This window comes from Calypte anna, chromosome 7 (genome assembly GCF_003957555.1).
Source record: "Calypte anna isolate BGI_N300 chromosome 7, bCalAnn1_v1.p, whole genome shotgun sequence".
Lineage (NCBI taxonomy): Eukaryota > Metazoa > Chordata > Aves > Apodiformes > Trochilidae > Calypte > Calypte anna.
Window position 1 is genome coordinate 29374699 of NC_044253.1, and position 24720 is coordinate 29399418.

Genomic DNA, 24720 nt, shown 5'->3' on the forward strand with positions numbered 1-24720 from the left:
GGGAAGAAATAACCCTTCAGAGGGAAAGGGCACACCCCACTTCATTGAGCATGCTAGAGGGGAGTGGCAGGTGGTGACAAGTGCTGGGTCCTCTCTGCTGGCCTTGTTTGGTTCTAAATCCTGTCACTTCTGGGCTGGAAGGAATAGGAGTTGCTGTAGCTTGAACCCTTTAATGCTCCCTGAGTGCTGGGCCAGCCAAGCTGCCACAGTGGGAATGCTGAGGACCTGTGGCTCCTCTTCATGGCTGGAGGGAGCCTCCTGTCTGAACCAGTCCCCAAGATGAGCACTGCAGGCACCTCCCTGGAAAGCTGCCTCAGGCAGGGCATGTGGGGGCAGTGGTGGAGGAAGGAAGTTTATCACTCATTGCTGTTCAAATACCCATATTCCTTGTGCCCCAGGATCCCTGTGTTTCCATGAGACACTCTGCTCCCCAGAAAGCCAACATGGACACGGTGGAGCTGGCCAGGCTCTCTAGGTCACAGGGAGGTGACCAGGACCTGGGCTGTAGCAAGGACAGCCATGGACAGGCTGAGTGCTCCTGGGGACAGACTGACTGCCCAGTGGCTGTGGTGAAGACACATGGGAAGGGAGTCAGCCCCAGGCACACCCTGGTCAGAGAAGAGCAACCATCCTGCAGTATAGACCCAGTGCTCCCAATTTTCCCACTGCTCCTCACCAGCTGTCACTGACACACTGAGTACTGGGTAAGGAGTGCAGCCCAGGGCTGGGAGGTGCACTAGACCAGGTCATGACCAAGGTACTGCAGCCAGATGGTAGAAAGGAGAACCTAGGGGTCATCTAAAGGAGCCCATGGCACCCCACAGCCCCACCACTCCCAGCCAGCAGTTGGCACAAGCTGTCCAAGAGCCTCTGGCAAATCCCATGAGGTAAGGATGGCTGGGCTCACTCATGGATGGCTCAGCAGGAGCCTCCCATGAAGCAGATCAAGGCCTAGTTGCACACTGGAGGCTGCTCCAGGATCTCACACAGCCACAAGATGAGTCTGAACTTGGGATCAAATTCAGGAACCCAAAGGATGAAGATAGCTGGATGGCTGGAAAACAGCATCCCAGTCAGACATCCAGCTGTTTCTCCTCAGCCACACCAAGAGAGGGATTCACTCCCATGACTGGTGATTGCACTGCCTGCATGAAAAGCAGGGTGACAGCCCTTTTTAGGGATGCAAGTGCAGACTACTCATACAGCCAGAGTCCTGGGATCACTCCACTGGCTCAGCAACCCTCAGGAGAAAGCAAATCTGTCATGCTCCCATTCCTCTCCTCCGCACACTGGAGCTGGTGTGGAGGTGGTGCTGATGGCAACCCTCATGTCATCCAAGAAAAGGTACTAAGATACTACAGTACCTAAAAATGCTATCCTGCCTAAAACCTGCTGTGATACCACCCCCTATTTCTCAATGCCATTCTAATGCTGCATCTCAGAACACCTCCTGACAAAGCCAGTTGGACTAATGCAGCACAGATTAGCTGATTTCTGAAGTCCAGTTTACTATGAAGGGCTGAGTCCACCTGGAGGGCAAGCAGGAATGCACTTCTAGGGATGGGTTCCCAGTCACAGGCCTCCTGACAACGTGCTGGGACAGCAGGAGGCTGCCACCTGGGTGCCAGTTTGGCATTTAGCCTCCTGCAGCCTAGGTGCAAAACTGCTGCAAACTTGGGAGCTCCACTGCCTGTCCCCAGCCACCAAGAGCTTTTCCTGGCAGCCTCAGAGGGAGCCAGCTTCACCCTGCTGGAACCTGGAGCACAGGTTTGTTCCTCAGTGCTAGATGTGACAAGGGCTATGCTGGCGAAAGCCATCACACATCCTTAGCTCTAGGAAAAAAAAGAAAGCCATGAGGCAATAGGGCTCATAGCTTCACCCAGAGTTGAAGCAAAAGTACTCTGTATGCAGCAGAAGTCATCTTTGTCACGTCAAAGGGACAGTGGGGACTCATAAGGTCTGTAAGGAAAATTTCACAGGACAAACAAGCCAGGAAGCAGAAGGAAGGTGAAGAGAGCCTATGTACTCACATTCAGGACTTCCTTGGGTGAGATGAAGGGTCAGGGCCAGGTCCCTGTGACTCACCACACTTTTCTGAGACATGCCACTGGACTGATGCAACCCCTGCTCCAGCAGAAAGCGAGCACAACAGGCCATTGCCCATACTGGAGAGAGATGTGGGAGCTGCAAGAGCTGCTATAAAAAAAGAAAATAATCTCTCTTTGCAACCCGTGAACCAGAGAAACTACCCATGAGCTGCTGCTAAAGGAGAATCCCCCTCCACCCACCACTTTGCTTTGTTTGTAGCAGAAAATATCTGCCGGTACCACCAGATGGACAAGATACAGCTACAGATTCTGCTTTCAGACATGGGTCTGCTAACAGCTTAGGGGCAAAATCACCAACAAGAAACAAAGCAGCTGTGAAAAGTAGCCGCGGGATTCTTCCAGCCCCGGCTTTGCAGTGCACTCGCTGCTTACTCACTTCTTGCTAAGCCTAAAGCTGCCGGGTCGGGCCCCCGCCCTTCCCTCTGGCAAAACTACTCCTTACAGTTTGGAAGCTATTTTTTCCCACCCTCCTATCTAAAAAAAAAAAAAATTTGGCATGAAAGCTTTTATCATCCTGAAAACATGCCAACTGCGAAGGCGACTCTGTGTCTCAGACGCCTGTTTCCTGGCAGATTTTAAGTCCTTTGCTCAACTGTTAGGATGGCGGGGGCAGGAGATGCCTGCAGCAGCAGGCTGTGAACTGTAGTTCCAAACAGTCACATGTTTAACTGTTGCTAAATACCCAGGAGACCAACATTTCCAAACAGCGGGCTAAGAGCTAGACAGGCAGCCAACTGATGGCGTTGGCCCATCCCAGAGAAAAGGGAAGGTGTGAAGATGCTGCAGGGTGATGCTGTACCTGGAGATGGAGGGCCAGCAGCATGGGTACAGCCACCACAGGCACTGCTATGTGGGGTCACCTGGCTCAACACCTCTACAGCCTCAGTCACCCCTTTGCTTCCCAAGTAATGAGGCTCTAGCTCTGCTCTCACCATCACCACCACAGCTGGCAGTCCACAGAGTCACAGAATCCTTCTGGTTGGAAAAGACCTTTGAGATCATCTGAGTCCAACCATATCCTAACTCTACCAGCACCACATCTACACGTCTTTTAAACACATCCAGGGATGGCAGTTCAGCCACCTCCCTGTGCTAGTGTTAATCATTCTTTCCACGGAAAAGCTGCTTCTAATATCCAATCTAAGCCTCCCCTGGGGCAACGTTTCCTCTTGTCCTGTTACTTGTTACTACATGCAGACTGAGACGGGACAGCCCCTGCCTTGATGCTATCCTGGAAGACCTACAGGAACCTTAGGTCCCTTCACCCTGGTGATGTTTTTGGGGCTTCAAATTGCTCAGAGATAGTTCTGCACACAGAAATCCCTTTTCCACTTCAGCCCCAAACTGCAGGGACTCTGCAAAAATTGTACAGGATGAGAAAAGGACATCTTCGGGTTAAGCTTTACTCTTTTACAGATAGAGCACCTATCTATAACTATAAACAATATTCCTTAAAGTTGCAAATTCAGGCCATCCAAAGCAGATGATTCACCTCTAGAGTTACTTGGAACCACCTGTGAAAACTAAAGCCTTCTGGGAAGGCAGAAATTGTCACCCTTTCAGTTGTTTTCACCCGAAAGCTCCTAAGAAGAAACTGGTCTGGAATGGAGGAGCATGGGACAATTCAAGTAACTCTCCAGAGGCTTTAAAGGTCAGTTTTGCTCTGTACAAAATAGATGGTGCCCAGAAAATTGGTGCTTGTCAACTGCAATCTCTACTCCCAGTGGATCTCTGCAAACCACAGCCATGATATGTAACATACCTCTGACGGGAGGGAGATGATCCCAGGCTTAGTGCAAACCCAGAACAGCATTTTATAAACTTGCCTGTGGCTGCTCTCCAGCTACAGCAGCAACTTATGCCCGTGCAGACCAACACATCACTACTGCTGCCAAGAGAAATGTGAGGGTACAGATGAGCTCCTGGGTGAGGCCAGGCCACTCATCTTCCATATATCATCTAAAAACCACAAGACAAAAAGAAAGCTCCTGCAAACTACAGAAGACAAGCAATAGAAGACCTTCAACACACCACCTAAGCTGCCTTCTGCTTCTCCTGCCCTCCAGATAAAATTCTCCTGAGTGTCCTGCTCACCAAGAATGGGAGCCACCTCCATCCTCCTTCAAACTTTGATGTCTCCACCTTCCCTCTATGTGTTCCCACCCTCCCTCTATTTAAGCACAAGGCTGGCACCTTTCTCAGGAGACTGAGATGGAGTAAAGCAGTAAACAATAGGTTTATGGAGAAAACCACCCAAAAAACCTCAGCCTTGCCCAAGGCTTAGTCACATCTTGGGCTTCTGGGAGCCATGAGGTCAGGGGTGCTGTTAGTGCACTGTCTCCATGTCCAAGGCCCAGTTCTCCAATAGATTGTTCAGCCTGGATAACGTGAGCAGGGGACCCATGACTGCAGTTAGGGCTGATGTTCAGAGCTCAAAATCCAAGATGGCCTAAAAGAAACAGGCACTGGCATGAGATCCAACAGGAACCAGCCAGAAGGTAGGGGTATTTGGAGCTGTCTGACCCCACCACAGCCTTCTGCTTCCCAGAGCCTGAGGTCCACAGCACACAACAGCATCTGTCTGTGGCTTCTGCCAGCAGGATTCTCCTGCCCAGGCCTTTGGGGCTGAGGTGGCACAATGACATTCTTCTAACAACACAGCAAGCAGCATCAGCAATGACATCTGCACAGCTAAGAGTCAGGTGTTAGAAATGCCTTTCTGCAACAGTGCCAGCCTGGGGAGGAAAAAAAAGCAGCATTAACAGTGAAGCAAGAAACAGGTATGATCAAGGTCACAGAATTGTTCCAGTTGTAAAAGATCTTTAAGATCATTGAGTCCAACCATAACCTAACTCTACCAACCACTAAACCAACTCTGCTGAGTCCAGTGCTTAAACCATGTCTCTCAGCACCATGTCTACAAGGCTTTTTAACACCCCCAGGGATGGTTGGTTGGTAACACCACCTCCCTGGGCAGCTTGTGCCATTGTTAAATTGCCCTTTCAGGGAAGAAGCTTCTCCTAATATCCAATCTAACCCCCCCTGGTGCAACTTGAGTTAATTTCCTCTTGTCCCTGCCACTCCCATGGCAGCTGGTTTTAGACACTAACTTGGGTAAGAGCAGCTGCAGCTTCCATGGTCTGTTGGGGAATCAGAGTAAATTTCTTCATTAAAAGCCTCAGCTCCTCATCACAGGTAACCCAAAATAGGCAGGGTGATTTTCCCAGGTTAAGAAGCATCAGAAAAACTATTTGTATAATTCAAAAGACAGAACTGACATTTGTGGTGCCAAGTTGAGATCATTTCAAATGGGGAACAGTCCTGCCTTCAGCTGTCCCAAGGAAAAATCCCGGGATTTTGTGAAAACTGATGTTTGGGAGAAGTGTAGATCTCTGCCAGCTTCAGTGGTTCTCAAGCCCAAACACATAAATGAGCAACTGAGTTCACAGCCCACAGCCAGGACACATTTTGGGATGCTTCCTATCAGGATGGCAGATCAGAGAACACAACATAGGGATCAGCATCACTCATGGAAAGCACACACTTCCAAGGTAGAAAGGAGGCAAATCTATGAGTTAGACATGGTCTGCAATGATTTCATGTGTTGCATGTTGCAGCATCAGCCTAGTGGTTCATCCTACATTATTTTAAGTAAAACCCACATTATTTTAAGTAATTTTTCCAGTGATGGGAAAAAGGCCATATTTCACTTAGTATTTACCAAAACAAGAGCCAGACAAACTGTGCAAAAGTGTGTTTATTCCAAAGCTAAATTTCTCACATAAAACAGTGCCTCTGAACAGCGGCATCTGTTCTGACACAGATCTACAACATCCTTCTGGGCTCCAGGGTTTGGGGTCTTGAACCACCTCGACAGAGCAGTAGGGAACCTCTTTTCGCAATTGTCAGAAAGAGAAGGGAAACAGAAAACAGGCACTCTGCTGTGGCTCACACAAAGAGAGAAAGTGTCAAGACACTTCACAGGGAGCTTAATGTCTGCACAAAGATCTTGCAGAACACCCTGCTCTCTGCAGGCTGCTGGCCAAGGAGCAGCCTCCACTGTCAGGAGAGAACTGCATTATTCATGCAGACAGAACAGGACTGTTGGGTTTAATCATCTGCTGAACTGTTTCCAAGGACTGAAGTGGCTAAGAGGTCATGTCAGTGATGTGCTCCTTTACAGCCTGAAGCCCCTGTGCCAGCTGACACCCTAGAGGGGTTTACCTTCTTCCTCCTGCCTCAGCCTCCTGGAGAGATGCTCAGTGATGGCCATGAGGGGGTTGGCTCTGTACGTGGGATCAGTGATGACCTCGTGAAACCGAGTCACTTCCTCCTCTCTGAGGAAAGAAAACCAACAGACAAATGCTAAGTGCCTTGTGCAAAAGGAACTGAGCAGATAAGAACAGATCTCATAAAGTACACAGGGTTTCTGTGCAGATAAAATGATCCTCGGTGAAACCCTCAGAAAGAAATAGTGCAAGAAATAAACCTAATTTACCCAAGGGCAAAGCTCAAATTGCTGCCAGCTTCATGGGAGCCAAAGACTTGATCTCATGCCACAGAGAAACAATCACTTTAGTGTCCAGCAACTCTTGAAAAAAAAATATTTTTTAGAGTTTTTCCCTAGCAGACCAGAAACAAGAGACTGTGGGGATCCAGTAAATCATTAAGAATGAAAAGTACTTCAGATTGCACTGGCACAAAAGCAGATTCTGCTTTCGAGAGCTCACCTACTGACTCTTTAGTGCTCAATATAGAGGCTTAGCAATCCTATTTGTAGTACTAGTCAGACACCACGGAAGGAGCATGGCAGAATTACCTCTGCACACCTGGTCACAAGTGGTTGCTGTGGAAATGGTCTTGTCTTAAAAAGCAAGAAAGCAGGAAGAAATAAGAACAGAGCAGGAGTTTAAAAACAAACCAAAAAAGAACAGTGCATTTTCACATAAGTCACATCTATTGCAGCCCCCCCCCACCCCCATCTCCCTCAGACATCTGCCAGGGTCTCCACAGCCCAGCTGGACACAGATCTCCATGTTCTCAGCAGCTGCTGTTGATCAGCAGAGTGCTCTTCAGCTTGCAGCATGCAGCTGGTTCCCTCCTGCAGCTCTTCCCTTCAACACTATCCCTGCCCCTTCCAGAGGGACAGAGAGGAAAGTCAAACCTGAAGCTTGGCTTGTGACAATTGGGGCAGTAAGGTGAGGCTTAGGGAACTTCCAGTCCCAACTAACATCCTGGAAAATAAATCTCCATCTTCCTCCCAAGAAGCACAGACTTTGCAGGTGACTAGGGTAGGACAGATGCTACTGCTCAGTGCCATCTGTCCAGTTTTGTGTAGTGCCACACAAGGAAACAGCAGCTTCCTAACATGAAAGACTGGTGGGATTGCCTGTTGGGATTTAGTTCTGTATTCAAGTTCATTCTCAAGCAGTGTTCCTGATCCATGAGTTCCAGTGCCATGAGACACTCACTGGTGGCACTCAGGGTCAAGACCCTTGGGCTTCTGCAATGAGCTGAGGATGGACCCATCCAGAAAGGCTGAACTGACCAGGAAAGGCATCCCAGCATTGACACTGAGCAGTTTCAGATAGAGAAGGATTTCCAGTGACTGTGCTGGAGAGCAGTGCTGGGGTCTGCAGACCAACTGACCTGAGGTTGAATGGCTCAGAACAGACAAATTCTGGGAACAGGAAAGCAAACACTTCCAGATGACAGTGCCTAGCTCCAGAAGAGCTGTGCTGAGGAGAAATGACATTACTGATGCCCAGTGGTGGTAGTATAAAATATCAAGAGGATCAAGGTGTGCTCAGACCAATCCCAGGAATTATTCAATTAGTTAATGCTTCACTTTACAAGAAAAGGTTTGGCAGATGCCACTGGACAGCTTACTGCATGTAAGTTAGCATCCCAGAGGTGTTTTAACAGAGCAGCTGTAGCTCCTGATGCCATGCTTAAGTCCAAGAGCTCTACACAGCCATAGGAAGATTTCTCCAAGGGTATCATCTATAGCTATGAGGGCCTGGTGTCCTGAGAGACTCAGCCACAGCCAGATGTTGCTGCTCCAACTCAGCACTTTGAGACAAAGGATGCATCACTTGATTGATAATCACATCATCTGTGCTGCACAGAGGGACAGAGTGCAGCAATTCTCACCTGGTATGAAATTACAACTGTGCCCAGGAAGAACAAGATGACGTTGCTATGAGTTTGTCCTGAAACCCCACAGACCAAAGAAAGCAGGCCAAAGACTTCACTTTCTTTAAATAAGGCAGGGAAAGTGAACTCTTAAAAGGAGATGTAGTTTCTTGTGCTCTCTTTGCTTAGATTTTACATGGGGTAGAGGCAGAAGCAAGCCGAGTCAATTTAGAACTTAGTCTGGTAGGGACTAAGACAGGAGGATACCCACAAACATCCTGTGTTACATAAAAGGGAAAAAAAAAAATAAAAATCAAAGCTGCCACTTCTCCCAGGGTCTTCACATGTGCAGGAGTGAAATGGGTTGCCTAGAGAGCTTGCATGATCTCTGTCCTTGGAGATATTCAAAAGCAACATAGACATGGTGCTGGGCAACCAGCCCTAGGTGACTCTGACTGAACAGGAGGGTTGGACCAGCTGACCTGCAGAGGTCAGCTTTCCAGTCTCAGCCACTCAGTACTGCTCAGCAGGGACCAGACTCTCAGATAAATGGGTACTTACAGGAGGCGGTGTTTCTGAGCTTGTTTCATCAGACAGAAGTCTGCTGGTTCTGCCTTTGCTTTTACATGGCTGTGGAGAGAAGAAACAAAAGGAGTGAGTGTTATAGAGACGCAGTAATTTAGCAGTTACTGTGCAAATGGTGTCCAGAGATTCTGCATCTGCTTTCCCAGAAAGTACAGGTAATTGTCCTACATGGAAGTTGTCCTGAAAGGCAATTATTGCCATAGTCAGGGAGTAATGGGCATGAAAACTCCTTTCATCACACACTGAGAGCAGCTCAGAAGCCAGGACAGGATGGGCAGGAGGTAAATGCACTAAAGAAAAATTATGAGCTGCTCCACACTCAGAACACTTTCTACATATCATTAACCTCCAGGTCAAACCAATACCATTGCTTAGAGAAAAGATCCCACTGAACTTCCCCTCACCACCAGGCACACATCACTTCTCCATATCTCATGTTCCCTGCTAATGCTGCAGAGATCCAGCATCAGGAGACAGAACCACAATCACTCAGCATGAAGAAGGAACTCTTAGCCCTGCTCCAAGTCCTGTGGTGGTACTGCTGGGGTGTATAAAGTGTGCTGAAGCTTCCAACACTGGAAGGACATGGAGCTGCTGGAGCAAGTCCAGAGGAGGCCACAAAGATGCTCAGAGGGCTGGAGCACCTCTGCCATGAAGAAAGGCTGAGAGAGTTGGGGTTGTTTGGCCTGGAGAAGAGAAGGCTCTGGGGAGCCCTTGTAGTGGCCTTTCAGTAACCTGAAGGCTACAGGAGTGCTGGGGAGGGACTTTGTACAAAGGCATGGTGTGACAGGACGAGGGGCAATGGTTTCAAGCTGAGCAGATTTAGGTGAGACATTCTTCAGAGATTAGGTGAAGATGAGACATTAGGTGAAATCCTTCACCGTGAAGGTAGTGAGAGAGTGGATCAGGTTGCCAGAGAAGCCATGGCTACCCCATGCCTCTTAAGAGTTCAAGGCCAGGTTGCACTCTCTGCACCCATTATTATTCCTGGGCAAAGTCCAAGGAGACCAGAGGTGTAATCCCATCCTGCACAGGATACTGGAAGCATGTGGTGCCCAATGCCAGGCAGCAACAGAGATTTACCACAACACCAAGCACTGAGTCCCAGAAAGGAACATGCAGGAAGGGCAGTGACTGCTTTTGGGACGTGAAAGTGCACATGGGGAGTTGCCAGTAGAACCAGACATTAAGGAAAGGAGAAGGATCACAGGAGTACAGAAGGAAACAGGAGAGGAAAGTGGGGAAGGGGGTCTACCTCTGCAGAGCAGCTCCTCAGCAATTCTCCCTGGGGCTAAGCCCCAGAAGCCCAAGGTGGGCAGAGGGTCTGCCTCCCACCCCTCTGCTGAGGCATGGCTCAAGGAGGAGGATTCCCTTACTGGTGGGTGCTGGGGGCCAGGGCCTCCCCTCCTTGATTTCCCCAAGGTGCCACTGGCTTTCCCAAGGAAAGACTGACGGTCCCTCCCATTCTCTTCAAGATAACACAATCTGGTACCTTGTTGGCAGAGTCACAGTGACCTCCTCTTCTTATATCCCTCTCTGACCTCCAACTTTCCATCCTTTTATTCTGCTTTTTTTCCTCCCTGTTCTTCCTTTCCTTCTCCTCTCTGGCCTCATATTCCTTCACCCCACTCACTCTCACCATGTCTCTCTACTCAGTCAGCTCCTGCTCCTCCTCCTCATCCTTCCCTCTCCCCATCCTGGTCCATTTTATTTTTCCTCAAGGGAGATCCTGGTGGGTCCAAGCTACGACAGGCTGCTCTCACCACTGCCCTGATCCCTTCTGAATTGTCCTCAGCCCAGCATGCCCCCCAGCATCAAGGTTCCATGCCAATACAGTAAAAACCCAAAGCAGATGGGTATATGTCAGGCAGCCTCTGCAGCACAGAGCCTGTGCAGCAACCAGCAGCCAGGCAGATCAATGCCTGCATGCTGCTCCTCTCCCTCTCAAGGTCACCCCAGCACTGCTGGTGTTACACAACAGGCCTGAGAGCTCACAAGGAACAGCCATCAGCAAGAGCAAACAGCTACAGGGCTTTCAGCAGCTCCTGTCACACTGCTGTGCCCACTGGTACTGCAAGACACAGAAAGAGCAGGAAACATCTCTGCCCTCTTCATGTCTGTCAAAATGTTTGGCTGGCACAAGAAGGATTTCTTGTCCCAGTGTGCCTGGATTGCTCACAGAATAACAAAGAAACCCCTTGTCAAATTAGATGGCAACCCACAAGCACCAGAGCAGGGCCTTACCAAATCCATCTGTGCCACCAGGTCACCATGAAAGTCCCTTCAAAGACAATATGCTCTGCAGAGGGTGATGATGCTTAAACAAAAGACTCTAGAGAAAGAACATCCTGGGCCACACAAGACCAAGTGCCCCAGAAGCTGTGGCTATAGGACAGCTTCTTCTGCAGAAACCCCGTAAGCACACAGGGCTTCTTCAGGCTGTGCAAGCTCACCTTTGCCTTCAGCCACCCCACTATTTGGAAGGGGTGGGTGCTTCTGAAGGCTTTTCATTTCCACACAACAGCACTCTGCCCCACTAGCAGGACAGGTTCAAAAGGCTGCTGCCTGAATTTCCCCCCACCAAACCACCAGCACGCTGCCTGCTCACTTGGACAGCATTAGTAGCCCTGTTTCATTACACTTCATTGCCTTCATTCATTATAAAATGGAATAAAAACCTCACTGTAATGCTCTTTTACCCTGCAGGAGATCAAATTCCTGGAGAATCTAATCTTTTATTAATAATGCTGACAAATCACCAGAGTATTACCCTTCATTTATGTAATGATTCAAATCCTGTAAAAGCCTCCTCTGGTTATTTCAAACACACACACACACATACACATCCTCATGCAGCCCAGGAAGGCACAAGCCAGCAAGGGTAAGAAGCAGCACTGCTGCACATCTGTGTCAGGGCCATGGGGACTGCTTTGTGGTTGGCATGTCACAGGCAGTTTGGGTGACATCAGTCCATGCCAAGCTCCCACCTTCACTCTGCTAAATAAAGATGGTGCTGAACAGCCCCAAAATTCTCAGCCAGGGCTGGGCTTTACCCTGCTGTGCCACAGGCCCTCTGGGGCTTGTAGATTAAGTGATAACCAGAGTACAAGCTCAGGCTTCCAGAAGGAGAGAGAAGGGCTGTCACACCCCAACAGAAGGTCTGGGTTTGGAGAGCCCCTCCAAGGATCTCTGGATTCATGCTAGACCACTGAGTGCTCTGACATGTGCCACACATTCCCCTGCCATGAAGTGGACTACAAAAGAGAAGAATGATTGCTGCAGTTGGAAGTACCATTTTGGCCAGTGTTCTGGTCTTGAAGCAGCAGATAGCCAGAGAGGGATAAGACTTATACTCACCTCCTCTCCAGTGTGTGCAGTTCAGAGACCTTGTGCCAGCTGCAGTTTATACACATGAAGTGAGCCTCCAAACCTTCACTGGATTCATCAGGTCTGACCAAAACCCACAGGCTTCCCTCATCCATGACATCCTGCAGCAAGCAGCTGCACAGAGCAATCAGCCTCCTGCTTGCACTGAACCAGCTGCTTGCCAGCTGTGTTGTGATGTCCTTCACTTCTCAGACTAGAAAAGATGAACTACTGCCTAACCACATCACACTTGATTTTATAGACAATTATATTCCCAAACCTATTTTGCCTTTATCTCCTATCCAGTCATACCTTGCACACAGAAGCTGTGCCAGACCAGACCCTTCAAACTGAGCTGGTCCAGAGCTGCAGGCTGCAGCCACAGGATATGTTTGTACAAGATCATGCAGCCACACAGAAAAGCAATACCCAGAGAGAGCACCCTACCTGTCCTACCCCTCCTACATGTACTTTCTGCAAGCCACTCGTCTGCACAGCAGCTAAGCCTCTAAGGGGAGAAATTATGAGGGGGAGATGACTCCTGAACACAACTTAAGAGTGAGAGGCCATGTGTGGTTGTGGCACATCATCACAGGAAGAGGGTAAAGTCATTTATTCAGGTTCATGCTAAGCCCTGGAACAGAGCTTTGTCCAACCAACCCTCAGTGCTCTGCAAAACTCAAAACTCTGCATGTACTTTTGCTGGTCATTCGCACTAGAAGAGAGGGCAGGCTGACTGAATGGTATAAAGAAAAAAGAAAAAAAGAAAAAAAATTGCTATTCAAAGAATTAGAAGCCTAGTTAAGGAGGAAAATATTTTCCCATGCTTACATGCAAGGTTCATAGCTGCTGTTCCTCTGAGGAGTGGCTTTCAAGAAGCACAGGGAACTGCCAACTCAACCATGCACAGTAGGTGGGTGTCCCACCTGCGTGAGAGTTTATTTTTGGGGCATCCAGCAAGTCAACAGGAATGTTCATGATATCTCCAGGCTTGATCTGCAACCAAAGAATAGGGTGCTTTGCCAGACAGCTGCCTTCTTGTCTGTTCTCTAATTCAAATACTTTCTTATTATGGTCAAAACAAGTTTCTAGTCCCAACCCCTACAGAGCAACTGGAGAGGAGGGCAAGCATTCATGGAGCACACAAAATGCTTTTATTCTGCAGTGGAAGATGCAAAAGCAGCTGCAACACTGACCAGATGGTGAGGCAGAGCACTGCATTAAAAAAGAGAAAACATAAGGGCAACCAGAACTGACACTTACAGCTGGTAAGGATGTGAGAGGACCAGGAACAGTCCTTCTCTTTCAGTACAATAAAGGGAAAGGAAACACCATCTTTCTGCTCTTGTCTAAAGTCACATTCTGAGCAAATGGGGTGAACAAGGAGTCTGGCCAGAGCATAAAGCTCTGCTCAAAAGGTTTGAGCAGCCTCAGGAGAAAGCTTGGAGGTCTGGAAGAGTAGAACAGCAGGCTGCAACATGCCTAAAGACTCACAAGGGAAGGAAATACAAAAAACCTATCAGGCAGTACTGTGCTCTGGACCCTGGCTTTCTAGACCCACTCCCCTCTATCCCCCTGGAGTTGTGTGAACTTGGGCAAGCCATCATCCTCATCTTTGTCACTCACAAAACCAGAATTTTCCCCCTTTTTTAATGCTGCAGAATAATTTGCTAGTAGAGACAGGATTTTTCTTACCGAGTCAAACATCATTTCCTGATAGTTACATTGAGGACAATTTTCATCATTAAAAATACACCACAAGTTCAGATTCACAGGGGAGCTCAGCAGTATTTACACTCTGGACACTTGCGTGTCACTTCTGCAGCTCTCAGGACATCTGGTTGCTCTCAGCCTGTCTCATGCCAAGCATCACCTGAGCAATAGTTTCTCTCCCAGCTGTGGATTCAGAAGATATGTTTAAGCTTTTTTCTTGGAGCGAGTGAAGCGCATAACAGGCAAAGTGAACGAGGCCCTGTTCTGGCCATTGGCACCAAGTTTGCCTGGCCTCTAGCTACAAGGAAGAAGGGAAGAAATCCCTAAATGGCACATACCTCTTGGCGGGCTTTCTGCCCCTGCCACCCATGGTGAGGTCAGAGAGCTCAGGGAGGGCTTCCATCAAAGGCTGCATGTCTCCCACCACAGGTGTTGCTTTCCGCTTTGCTTCGGCTTTTTGCTTCTGCTTGGCTAGCTTCACATTTTCTATTTCTGAATCAGAAAGAAAAGATTGCTGAAGAAAGGGGAAGCGTTTGCAAGACATAACCCCTAGGCTAGGAAATTCATCCTCTGCTTCACCATCTAGAAGAACAAGAGGCTAGGAGTGATTTAAACCAGGGAAAGACTGGAAATACTGCAGCTGGGTAGTTCCCTCCCTTGCTGTGTCTGCTTGTAGCTATAGATCTCTTCTGACATTTGAAATAGGAAGTGAAATGCCCAAACTGATCCTGTCTGAACTGCTCCCATCCCTTGCATGGCAGCACATGAGGCTGTTTGTTGCTCACAGCAATGTTGCACAGGAGTTTTGGGGTAGAAAAAAGCCCACGCTGACACTGCATGGATTTGGGGGAGAGAACTAAGGGGGGAAGTGAGAAACTAAATACACTCAGCTCCACAGGTGGCATTAAACAGTCTTATCTCTGCTTTGCTTTTGGGACAAAACAACGGTCTCCTAGCACAAACAAAAAAGATGGACTTAATTTCAGTTGTTTACTTAGTTTGGAGCAAGTCAAGGTCCCACCTTCATGACTCATTCCAAGCAGGCAGATGCTGGATAAACTGCACCCTCAGAAAAGCACTGCCCCAGCTGGCAGAGGCAGCTGGCTTTGCCTTGAGACAGTGTTCACCAGTCTCCCTGCAGTAGCATTGACTAAGGCTGAGCTGAGGACACATAAAAGTCTACAAATATTATGGCAGTTTCCATTCTTGCCATGGAAGGTGGCTTCTGCTTCAGTCCTCAAAATGCCCTGAGGTAGAAAGAGGTCCCTCAGCTGCCCAAGCCTTACAAAAGCCTCCAGAGTAAGCCCCAGCAGAACACATTCTCCTCCAAGACAGCCCATAAAAGCCCAGAATTCCTATAAAACTTCAGCTGAGTTCCAAACTGCCCCAACCTGTCCCAGGAGTCCCTTGATGACGTTACGAGAAACAGATAAGGCTCAGGGGAGTCCAGGAACTACCTGTTCACTTCTGTTAAGTGACTTCTGGGTTTGGAAGCCCTCTGCATTGCCCCAGCACTCACCAGGGTACCAGTGCTGTGGGGTACACGATGGAGGACCCCTCCTCCTCCATGTGCACTCAGTAGAGGAACAGGCTCATGCTTATTGCCTGAGACAAAGAGCATATTCCTCAAAGAGCACCAAGCTAAAAACTCCTTGTCTGGACATGATGGAGCACACTGCCAGCAGCAGTGGAGCTAAAATGGCAATACAAGGAGGTCAGTGGCTTCCAAAGAATCATGGCCACAGAAGCAAGACTAAATCAGCACAAGTATTGCTGGTGGGAACACAAAATCAGCCAGTCCCACTCCAGATACTTCAGACAATTCTGGGTCTAATCCTGTTGCCCACATTCAAGAAAGCAGAAGTCTAATTCCCTAGCCAGCTGCTGCCTCCTTTAATTTCTTTGTCTTGTTTGCTTCCCAACTCAGCCAAGTTGAAGAGCAACAGTTTTTCACCAACTGAAATTTTGCTGTACATGGATGTTTGTGACAAATCTGGATTGTAAATGCTTCTCCTCACAGCAATCCCTGCCAAGAACACAGCTTTCTGCTCTCCATCACTTCTTTTTTTGGTCTGGCTTTATGAAGCTGATGACTACTTCAGTGCTTTCATAAACAGTATGTGCTCAAAATTTTCAGACACCTGATTCTGCACAAACTTCCCAAATTCTTTTCCTATGAAGTCTTGTTCGTCTGAGGAGCCATGCGATATATGTATTTTTAAATGTGCATACTTCCAGTGTCTGAAGGATTGCATAATTATTTTCCCTCTCTAGTCTCTCCTGAGATGATTTATTGGAATGGAAGAAATCTCCAAGTTTTGTGTTTGCACTACTAGGCTGAACTTTATTTCCCAGGGTCTTGGTATCCAGTGTCACAAAAACAGCCCTGGGACAAGAAGAAACAACAAACTCTTGGGAAAACAGACATGTAATGATAACAGCTTCAGCAATCCAAGCTGGCTTCTCTTTCAGGGGGTGAGTGGAGCAGGCAAAGGCTGCAAAACCCACAAAGAAATGGCAGTTTTCTGCACCAGATAAAAATCAGTGCTTGACTCCAGCTCCTGAAGGTCACAATGTTGTAATGCCCATCTCATTTAAAAATCACCATCTCTGGAAACACCAGTTTACTTTGCTCCATCAGCTAATACTTATACTAACAATGTTTCTTTACTGATGTTTATATAGGCTCTTTCCAGCTATTCAATTTTTTTCCAATAGCAAGCTGCACACCTGGTACTTGCTGACTCTTCTTACAGAAATCCCTGGGTACTTGCTACCCTTGGCAAAGCATTTGCTAGGGAATATTGGTATTTCCCAGGTGGCTCCAGGTTTATTGGGGTTGTCAAGAAGGACAGCAATTTAGGTACTTCTAATACCTAGTATCTTCTAAGACAGAGGTAATTTGGTCTGAGGTTTTTTTTTATCTGGGTGTTCTAACCAAAGCAAAGTCTCTGCAATTAATTTGTTTTCCTTCAGCTTCATAATTCAGAGCCAAGGGAAGAGGAGAGTCCAAATAACATACATGATCTTGAAAAAGACTGATGCTACAAAGGCAACACAAAGGTATTAAGACACTGTAGGGATCCTGCTCCTGGGCTGCTTCTTCAACTATGAGAGCAGCACTGTCACCTAGCTACAGGATCATGCCCTCTGTTATTTGCAGAAGTCACAAGTCTGCACCCCTGTTACTGTGGGTTCTGTCACACTGCTGCTGAGGACATGCCTTCCTCCATGACACCTGCTACCAGTCCTGATGTCAGGAGAGGCAAAGTTCAGCTGTGCTCCATCAGTGCCCTCCTCTGTTCCCACAACAGTAACAGACAAGGAGACACCTTTAGGAATTGCAGCTGGCAGGCCAGAAATTAACAAAGCCATCTGTGCTTTGTGCCCAATAGGGACACCCAGGGTTGGAGGTGTCAAAGGCATTTGGAAACTGTTAGTTGGTGACAGAGGTTTCCTTCATATTCAGGGTGTTAAAATTATCAGCTTTTTATGTAAGAGCAGAGATATCTTCAGTGCTATGGGTGAAATCTCAGGTTGATGGACTTCAGCTTAGAAGCTGAGAGCATATGGTGCAGCAGAAAGCCACATTCCTCAGCCCCAAACACAGTTTGCCAGCAGCTGTTGGGCAAGAAGGTGTAAAGGGAAAAGCCTGTCCTGAGAACAGCTCCAGGTGGCAAGAGGAAACCCTTTACTACAGCGAGTAGCACAGCATCATCTCTGACTGTGCCAAGATACTCAATGCAAAAATACAGACACTTCCCACAGGAAACAGAAGCCTTTCTGCCACAGGCTGCTTTTGTTCAGCTCATACTTCACAGCCCCAAGAAAGGCCAGACTGTCTGGTAAGTGGGTTCATTGACCTGTGGCCCATGAGAAAGAGCAGTAACACAATCAGCAGCATCCAGAGACTGAAGGGCAGGAGGGCTCACTGCAGGCTTTCACCACAAAGCCTTGGGATTAGCTGGGGGGTGCTGGGGGCTCAGCTTCTGGCTGCCCCCTGTCCCTGCAGCTCCTCAGGGAGAAGGGGCTCTACTATATACTGGTTGTATCTGTAGCAGAACTTTAGAAGATAGATAAACATGCTAAACCCACATGATCACAATATCCTATCTGGATGAATAAAGGTTTTATGTAGTCACATTACATATGGATAAAGATCAAAAGCAGGTTTGGGGCAATGACTCAATTTCAGTGCTAAGCACTAAGAATGGTATCTGGGACCTCTTTCTATGTGCTGGGATGCAGATCTGAAGGTTTCCAAGAAGCATTCAGCCTCCCCAGGCACTACCCCACACCCCCCCACACACACTCCCTACACAGAAACCCAACAGAGCCACGAGCAGTGATGCCCATGGCAGCCCCATGCTTTGGAGCAGTACTTACTCTGTAGCCATCTTTCTTTTCTCAGCTTCATTTTTTCTTTCTTGGAAAGAACTGTTTTTTCTTCTAAACCTAGAGGAGAAGAGAGACATGAGATGGAGCCTGGCTCATGCACACAGATTCAGTGCTGAATACTTCCAAAAGACAGAACAGTCTATAATATTTTGTTAAATCCTTAATGCTTTTGAACCTGCTGGAAGGTCAGGCAGACTGGGGGCTATACCACATCCCAACTTCTAGGCCAATAAATCAAACCTGGCTTTCTGTCAGTTAATAAATAAGAAACAGGCAAATAGAGCAGATCACTGGTGCCCCAGGCCCTGTTTTGTCAGACCAAGAAGCCCTTTAAAAAAAAAAAACCAAAACCTAACACCTTTCTGAGATACCCTGGCCCAGTGTCCTGCACTCCTACATGAACCTGGCCTGGGAGATGGTATTTTCTTCTGAGGATGGGCTGCAAGTGGTGGGAGGACCTAGAGGTTCCAGAACTGGAAGAATAAATACAAGATTTGATCTGAAAATATGCAGACCAATAAAGTTAAGAAGGAAATTGTGGGCCAGAGACAGAGCAACCTATTACTGACAGCTTGTAAAAAAGGTTAATACCTACTTTATACCAAATTCAGTATTTGGAAACCAGCTATTGATCACTGGTATCTAAGACCAAGTAAAATAATGTCACAGATCTTTTTACTGTTATAGATGCTATAAAATCTTATCCTATTGTTGGCATTTAAAATAAAAATTGCCTTCAGCCAACTTCACCTGAAATGTGTTAGGAATATTGCTGCAGGAATTACAATGGAGAAACAAACTCCCACTCCTCTAGATTATTTTTAAGCCTGGAAAAGAAAAAATACCCTTTTTCTCCCAAGAAGAAATAGGAGAATGGAATTCAATGCAACTCTAAAAACAACTCACTAAGGACAACTTCTCTAAGGCTGTGAACCTTTCAGGATGATTTAAACAGAAGCAGAATCATACCTTAGTTATTTCAATGCCTGAAGATCAGAAAAAGCCTGCTGGGTCATGAGGGTGGCTTTTCCACCATTTTGTGGCCAGCAACTACCACCACGTTTTGACTTTCTAGAGAAAACTAAGAACAATGCTGTAGCTTTCACTGCCTCCTATGCCAGGAAAATGCATTACTGCAGTCAATGCAGACAAGAAGTGAGAAGCAACCACACCCAGAAGCTATCACTTATTTAGGACAGATTAGATGGGGCTTGCAGCAACCTGGTCTAACAGCAGGTCTGTGCCTGCCCATGCAGGGTGCTGGAACTAGATGATCTTTAAGGACCCTTCCAACCCAAACCAGCCTGAGATTCTATGATTTACAAAGCTCAGAGATGTCTCGAAGAGTTTGTATGTGACTCATGCTGCCATCCATTTTTCCATCTCCATCATTGTAGCATGAGCACCCTGCTAGGAGAGCCTCACCAGGACACAGAACCTGGCCAAACAAGGAGACAAAAATCTAATCATGTTACGGGTGAATTTCCTCAATCTGTTTGCAGTGGTATCAAAGCAGATACTAGAATAATAAATAGCATATTCCAATAACCAACTCCCAGCTACCCCCATCCCATGATCACCTCCGCATTTCTGTAGTTTCAGGGAAAAACAGGATGAATCACACAAGGCCAAAATGCAAATAACACCCTGATGGGCTCTGAAGGTATCCCGGGCACCTCCACCCTGCCCAGATCTGGTTCAGCAGTGCCAGTGCTGAGATCTGCCCCCTTGTCACGCTCATTACTTCACTGGGAAAACAGCTCCTGGCAGGATTTGCTATTGAAAATAAATAAATAAAAACATTCACCCAGCTGGCCAATTCTAGTAATAACATCAATTTGGATTTTATCCCCCCACACCCCCCACCCTAAAGGGCAGCAGTATATTTAAGGAAACACAAAAGCTGTTTTTTTTGGCAGGAACCCAACCATGCTGGAGGCTGAGGATGGTGGCCTGAGCAGGAGATCACCAGATGGAGGGGAGCTGGATTCCTCATCCACTTGCCACAACAGCAAATCAGCCAGTTTCTGCCCTTTTTCACTGCCTGTTAGCCAGACACCTCCATTTTACGTATCCCTCCCCACCCACAGGAGGTTGTTTTGCTGCTGGAAGGTGCCAAGTTGTGTTTGGCAACTTGCAGTCACCCTGCTGAGTGCCAAAGCTGCTGGGAACCCACTGGAGAACAGTGGAGGCAGAATTTAGCTGGTTAATTAACAGCACGGACTGTCCCTGAGGTAGTCTTTTATTTTTATTTAGCTTGCAAGCACCTCCAAGATGAAAGCCAGAGAACAGCTCCAGTTTATTTTTCTATGAAATCAGGAGGGTTTGGGTCCTCCTCCTCCTCCAGCCTGATCCACATGGAATAAAACAACACTTGTCTTTGAAACTCTGCATAGCAGACAGGTGAGCAAAACCCACTCACATTAGCTGAGGGTAATTCACATAATGTAAACTTGACAATTATTGCTTTTAGCAAGGATGTTTTTTCTTCCCTCTGATCTTCCCAGTACAAAACATCTCAAATATAAATAGATTAAAAAAACCAAACAAACCAATAGCTCTTTGCCTCCTACAACAACTGTTTGATACAACTCCTGGCAATTCTCAGGATCCTGCTTTCACTGCAGTCAAATAGATTTTCTTTTTATATTTTATTATGGCTCTCTTCATCTCAAAAAGGCTGAGGGTTTTTTGGTAAAAGACTATTTTAGACTACTATCTATATATATATTTATCTCCTGCCCTAAAGGTACCCATTTTATCCTTCCTAAGGATTCAGAAAGAAGGGTAAAGCCAGAACACTACAGGCTTCCCTGAGACTCAAGATCCCACTATTTGAATTTGATTCCACAACTGAGACGGTGAAAAACCAGTCTTCACAATTCCACAAAACCACATAACTTCATGGATTTTGCCATGAGCAGAAATATCCAATAAACTTGTGCAATGCCACATGGACAGAGGGGGGACCTTCAGCACTGGGCATCTGCTCCCCCTGTGCAAAGCTGCAGGGAAGCATCAAGTCCCCCCCTTTGGTATGAGCTATTAAGAAACAGTATGTAGTATTAAGTATTATTCCCAGAACTCTGATGACACATTACAGTAAAGCTGTTGCTGCTCAAAACATAATATTTTGGCAAAACAGGGTACCATATAAATTGAATTTAAGCAACAACAGATGTGTTAATTTTAGCCTCAGTTGTGCAACAGCAGCAAAAAGCAGCATATGCCTACAGCTGTGGGATGAGTTCACTAAACAAATTCAGAGTACATCCAAAAGCAGAAGATTGGGTGTGGCTTGGGGTTTGATATTTTTATTTTTTTTTTTTTTTTTTTGCGCTTGGGGATTTTCTCTTTCAAAATTATAGTGTCACTTGTAAGTTGTCTGATACCCTTTTCCATTGAAAGGGCCTGGGAAATGGTAACCACAGTCTCCTGGGGTAAACACAAAACCAGTGTGACCTGACAGATGCCAGTGCAGAACCACTGAAGGTATTCTTGTTCCTCTAGGAAGAAAGTTGATGGAAAGAGGCCAAGGAAAAAGACAGCCAAGATGTCCAGCAGAAGAGATAGTGCTCCAAGCTGTTCACTACCCCTTACCCACCCAACAGCTCAGCTGCCAACCAGACAACCTCCAGCTCCTCTTCTCCAGAAAGCACCAACACAGAATCATTTGGGATTAGTGGGACCACAGCTCAGAAGTGCCAAGGACATAAGCAGAAGGTTGATATCCAGGCTCCCTACCCCCTTTGCCCTTACAGAAGCCCCCAGAGGTATCCTGGTAGCCTGTACATGATGCAGGGACCATTTGCTGGGGAATGGTTGGGTTTTGCCCAATCCAAGCCTTGCCACCCTCAGCAGGGTTATAAACCAGTGTTGGAAGAGAAGATGACAGCCCCTGAGGGGACAGCACAGGTTTCACCATGGAGACACTGTTTGCTTTTTATGTTCTGAAAGAAGCTACATTAGTTTTGTTCATTCTTAATCCTAACACCAGGTTCTCCTCCTGATGAGGAAGGCAGGATTTAAAGCTGGATCTGTATTTTCAACCCTTCTAGATCCCCCAGTTGTTTAAAGCAGAACCTACTTCCAAGCCCAGCTTCCCATCCAAGATCCCCAGGAGCAGCACAACTCGTGTCCTTGAACCAAGGTCATGGCTCTATCAGGCCTGGTAAACATCCCCAGGCTCTGACCAGCTACAGCGAGGGCACAAAACCTCTCTCTGCAGAAGGACCTCAGCTCATCTCTCATTAGCCACACAAGCACACTAAGTGACACAGCAGCTGAAGCAGGAGCAGCTCCCCTCAGGAGGTTACTGTGAAGTCATAATCTGCACAGAAGGCTGGGAAAGGCAGTTCTGGAGAAAAAGTCTGTCCTCCTAAGCCGTAACTTCAGCACTGCAGGCACACTCAGTCCCTGCCACATAGTAAAAAATACCTTCTCTGCTCGAGATTTTTTCATAGAATTATATCATAGAATAACCAAATAGTTTGGTTTGGAAGGGACCTTAAAGATCATCCTGTTCCACACCCCCCATCATGGGCAGGGACACCTCCCACTTAACCAGATTGCTCCAAGCCCCATCCAGCCTGGCCTCAAACACTTCCAGGGATGGGGCAGCCACAGCTTCTCTGGGCAACTTATTCCAGTGACTCACGACCCTCACAGCAAAGAATTTCTTCCTAATATCTGACCTTAATCTTCCCTCCTTCCAGTTTAAAGTCATTACCCCTTGTCCTATCACCTCATGCCTGTGTAACATGTGCCTCTTCAGCTTTACTGTAGCTGAGTCCTTCAGATACTGGAAGACCACTACAAGGTCTCATCTGAGCTTTCTCTTCTCCAGGCTTAAGACACCCAACTTTCTCAGCCTGTGCTCATTAGAAGGACAGGCTTCACACCTCAGAAGTCCTCAGCCTTTCCACCAGCACCCTCTCAGCAGCCCTCCCCAGCAGAGAGGCTGACACTTGAGGCGTCAGTCTCGGAGAGGCACATAGAGGATGTTCAAGGTGACCTGGTGTACCACCTGAAATCCACTTCTGCAGCAGGAATATTTTCATCATTATTCATACTTCATAGTTTTCAAAAGTCAAAACTAAGTAACATGGTTCAGAAATGTAGGTTCCCTGAGACAAGTGTGCCATAAGGACTGCAAAATGCCTTGTTCTAACCCAAGCGCTTGCTATTGCCAATTCGTGACAGGTCCCAGAAACCACTCTGAGGCTCCCAATGGAGGAGCTATGGCTGTCACAAGCCGCTCACCTCACCTGCCAGATTGTGCAGGCTCCTCCCTGGGAAACATTGCCTTTTGCTCATGGAAAAAAAGGTCAGCTTATTTCAGTAGTTATCTTCCCTGTAAAACATGTACAGGGTACAAACATGGTGGGCTCAGAGGAAGGAATACCATGACTTCTGTGGCATGCAACCTTCTTAGGGGAAAAATGTGCAGAGAAGCAGCACCAGGAGCCAGCAGGGCAACCGCAAGGTCCGTGCTTTATTTTGCTCATAAATTTCCATTTGTGTCTTTCCTGTATTACCTCCAGCCTGCTGCCAGCAGCCTGGATGGCAGTAATATAGGTCAGACCCATCACTAGTCCAGGGCACTGAAATATTTTTGTTCGCATGCATTTTTGTTGGTTCTGGAAAGTTTCTCATTTTAAAAAAATGAAAGAACCCCTGTATTTACTATCAGCATGTCCTGCTGAGTCACTGGGTAGGCGGTGAGACTGAAGTGGGAGAATGAAACACAGGATACCAGCCAGACAGTGCCACTGCCTGATTCCAGACAGGCCATGCTGCTTCTCCCCCTCATGACCAGGAAAGCACAACAGATGCAGCCAGGACCCAGGGGAGACAAAGAAGTTGTAGCAGGGTGTGCTGGCACCCACAGGAAGAGGAGAACTTGCCTACACTGGGCAAAGTTAACTAAGTACTGAACACATCTTTCTGAGAGTCTGTCTTTAAGCAAACACAAGGGTATGAATGGCAGCCATCTACTAGAGCTCCAGAAACTCTGCATGCAGAAAGTGCCCTTTATTTACTGAAGTTTATTACATTGCAGACACACAGTTTTGCCTGAATAATGCAGGTGCTATCACTCAACCTTTCTCCTGCTGCTTGCATATTTTGCTGTTCTTTCTCTAGAATTCTTGGACAATTACAGCGAGCAACTGCCAACCCTCTTTCTGTGGCTCATAATACTTGGAGGTACCTTACTGCTCTTCTTCCACTGAAGATGGAAGCAGTGTACAAGCTCTTCACCTTTCTCAAGTACTTTCCTGGTCAGAGAGAAACACCATTTGGCAAAAAGTGAGCTATTGAGGATGATGATGATGTACCAGTGCAGAGCTCCACCTGACCTGATAGAAAAAGCATCCCCAGCTGTGTATCCTCACCAACCTATCTGGGTTCAACA

General features: G+C 47.2%; 1 protein-coding gene across 1 annotated transcript; it reads right to left on the reverse strand.

Moving 5' to 3' along the window:
* Positions 1-5847: 5847 nt before the first annotated feature.
* Positions 5848-18326, reverse strand: FAM207A (family with sequence similarity 207 member A). The gene is made up of 4 exons (XM_030454261.1): positions 18294-18326; positions 14246-14399; positions 8805-8873; positions 5848-6445 (listed from the first exon to the last, which is right to left on the reverse strand). The coding sequence occupies exons 1-4, from the start codon at positions 18322-18324 to the stop codon at positions 6319-6321; spliced, it is 381 nt and encodes a 126-aa protein (XP_030310121.1). The 5' UTR covers positions 18325-18326; the 3' UTR covers positions 5848-6318.
* Positions 18327-24720: the final 6394 nt, after the last annotated feature.

Bases quoted from the DNA above. Each gene is read 5' to 3' on its own strand.
- FAM207A (XM_030454261.1), bottom strand. From the start codon at position 18,324: ATGAAGCTGAGAAAAGAAAGATGGCTACAGA. The intron at 14,400-18,293 runs GTAAGTACTGCT...TTTCTGATTCAG, and splicing joins AAAAGAAAGATGGCTACAGA to AAATAGAAAATGTGAAGCTA. The intron at 8,874-14,245 runs GTATGTGCCATT...TTCTCTCCACAG, and splicing joins GGCAGAAAGCCCGCCAAGAG to CCATGTAAAAGCAAAGGCAG.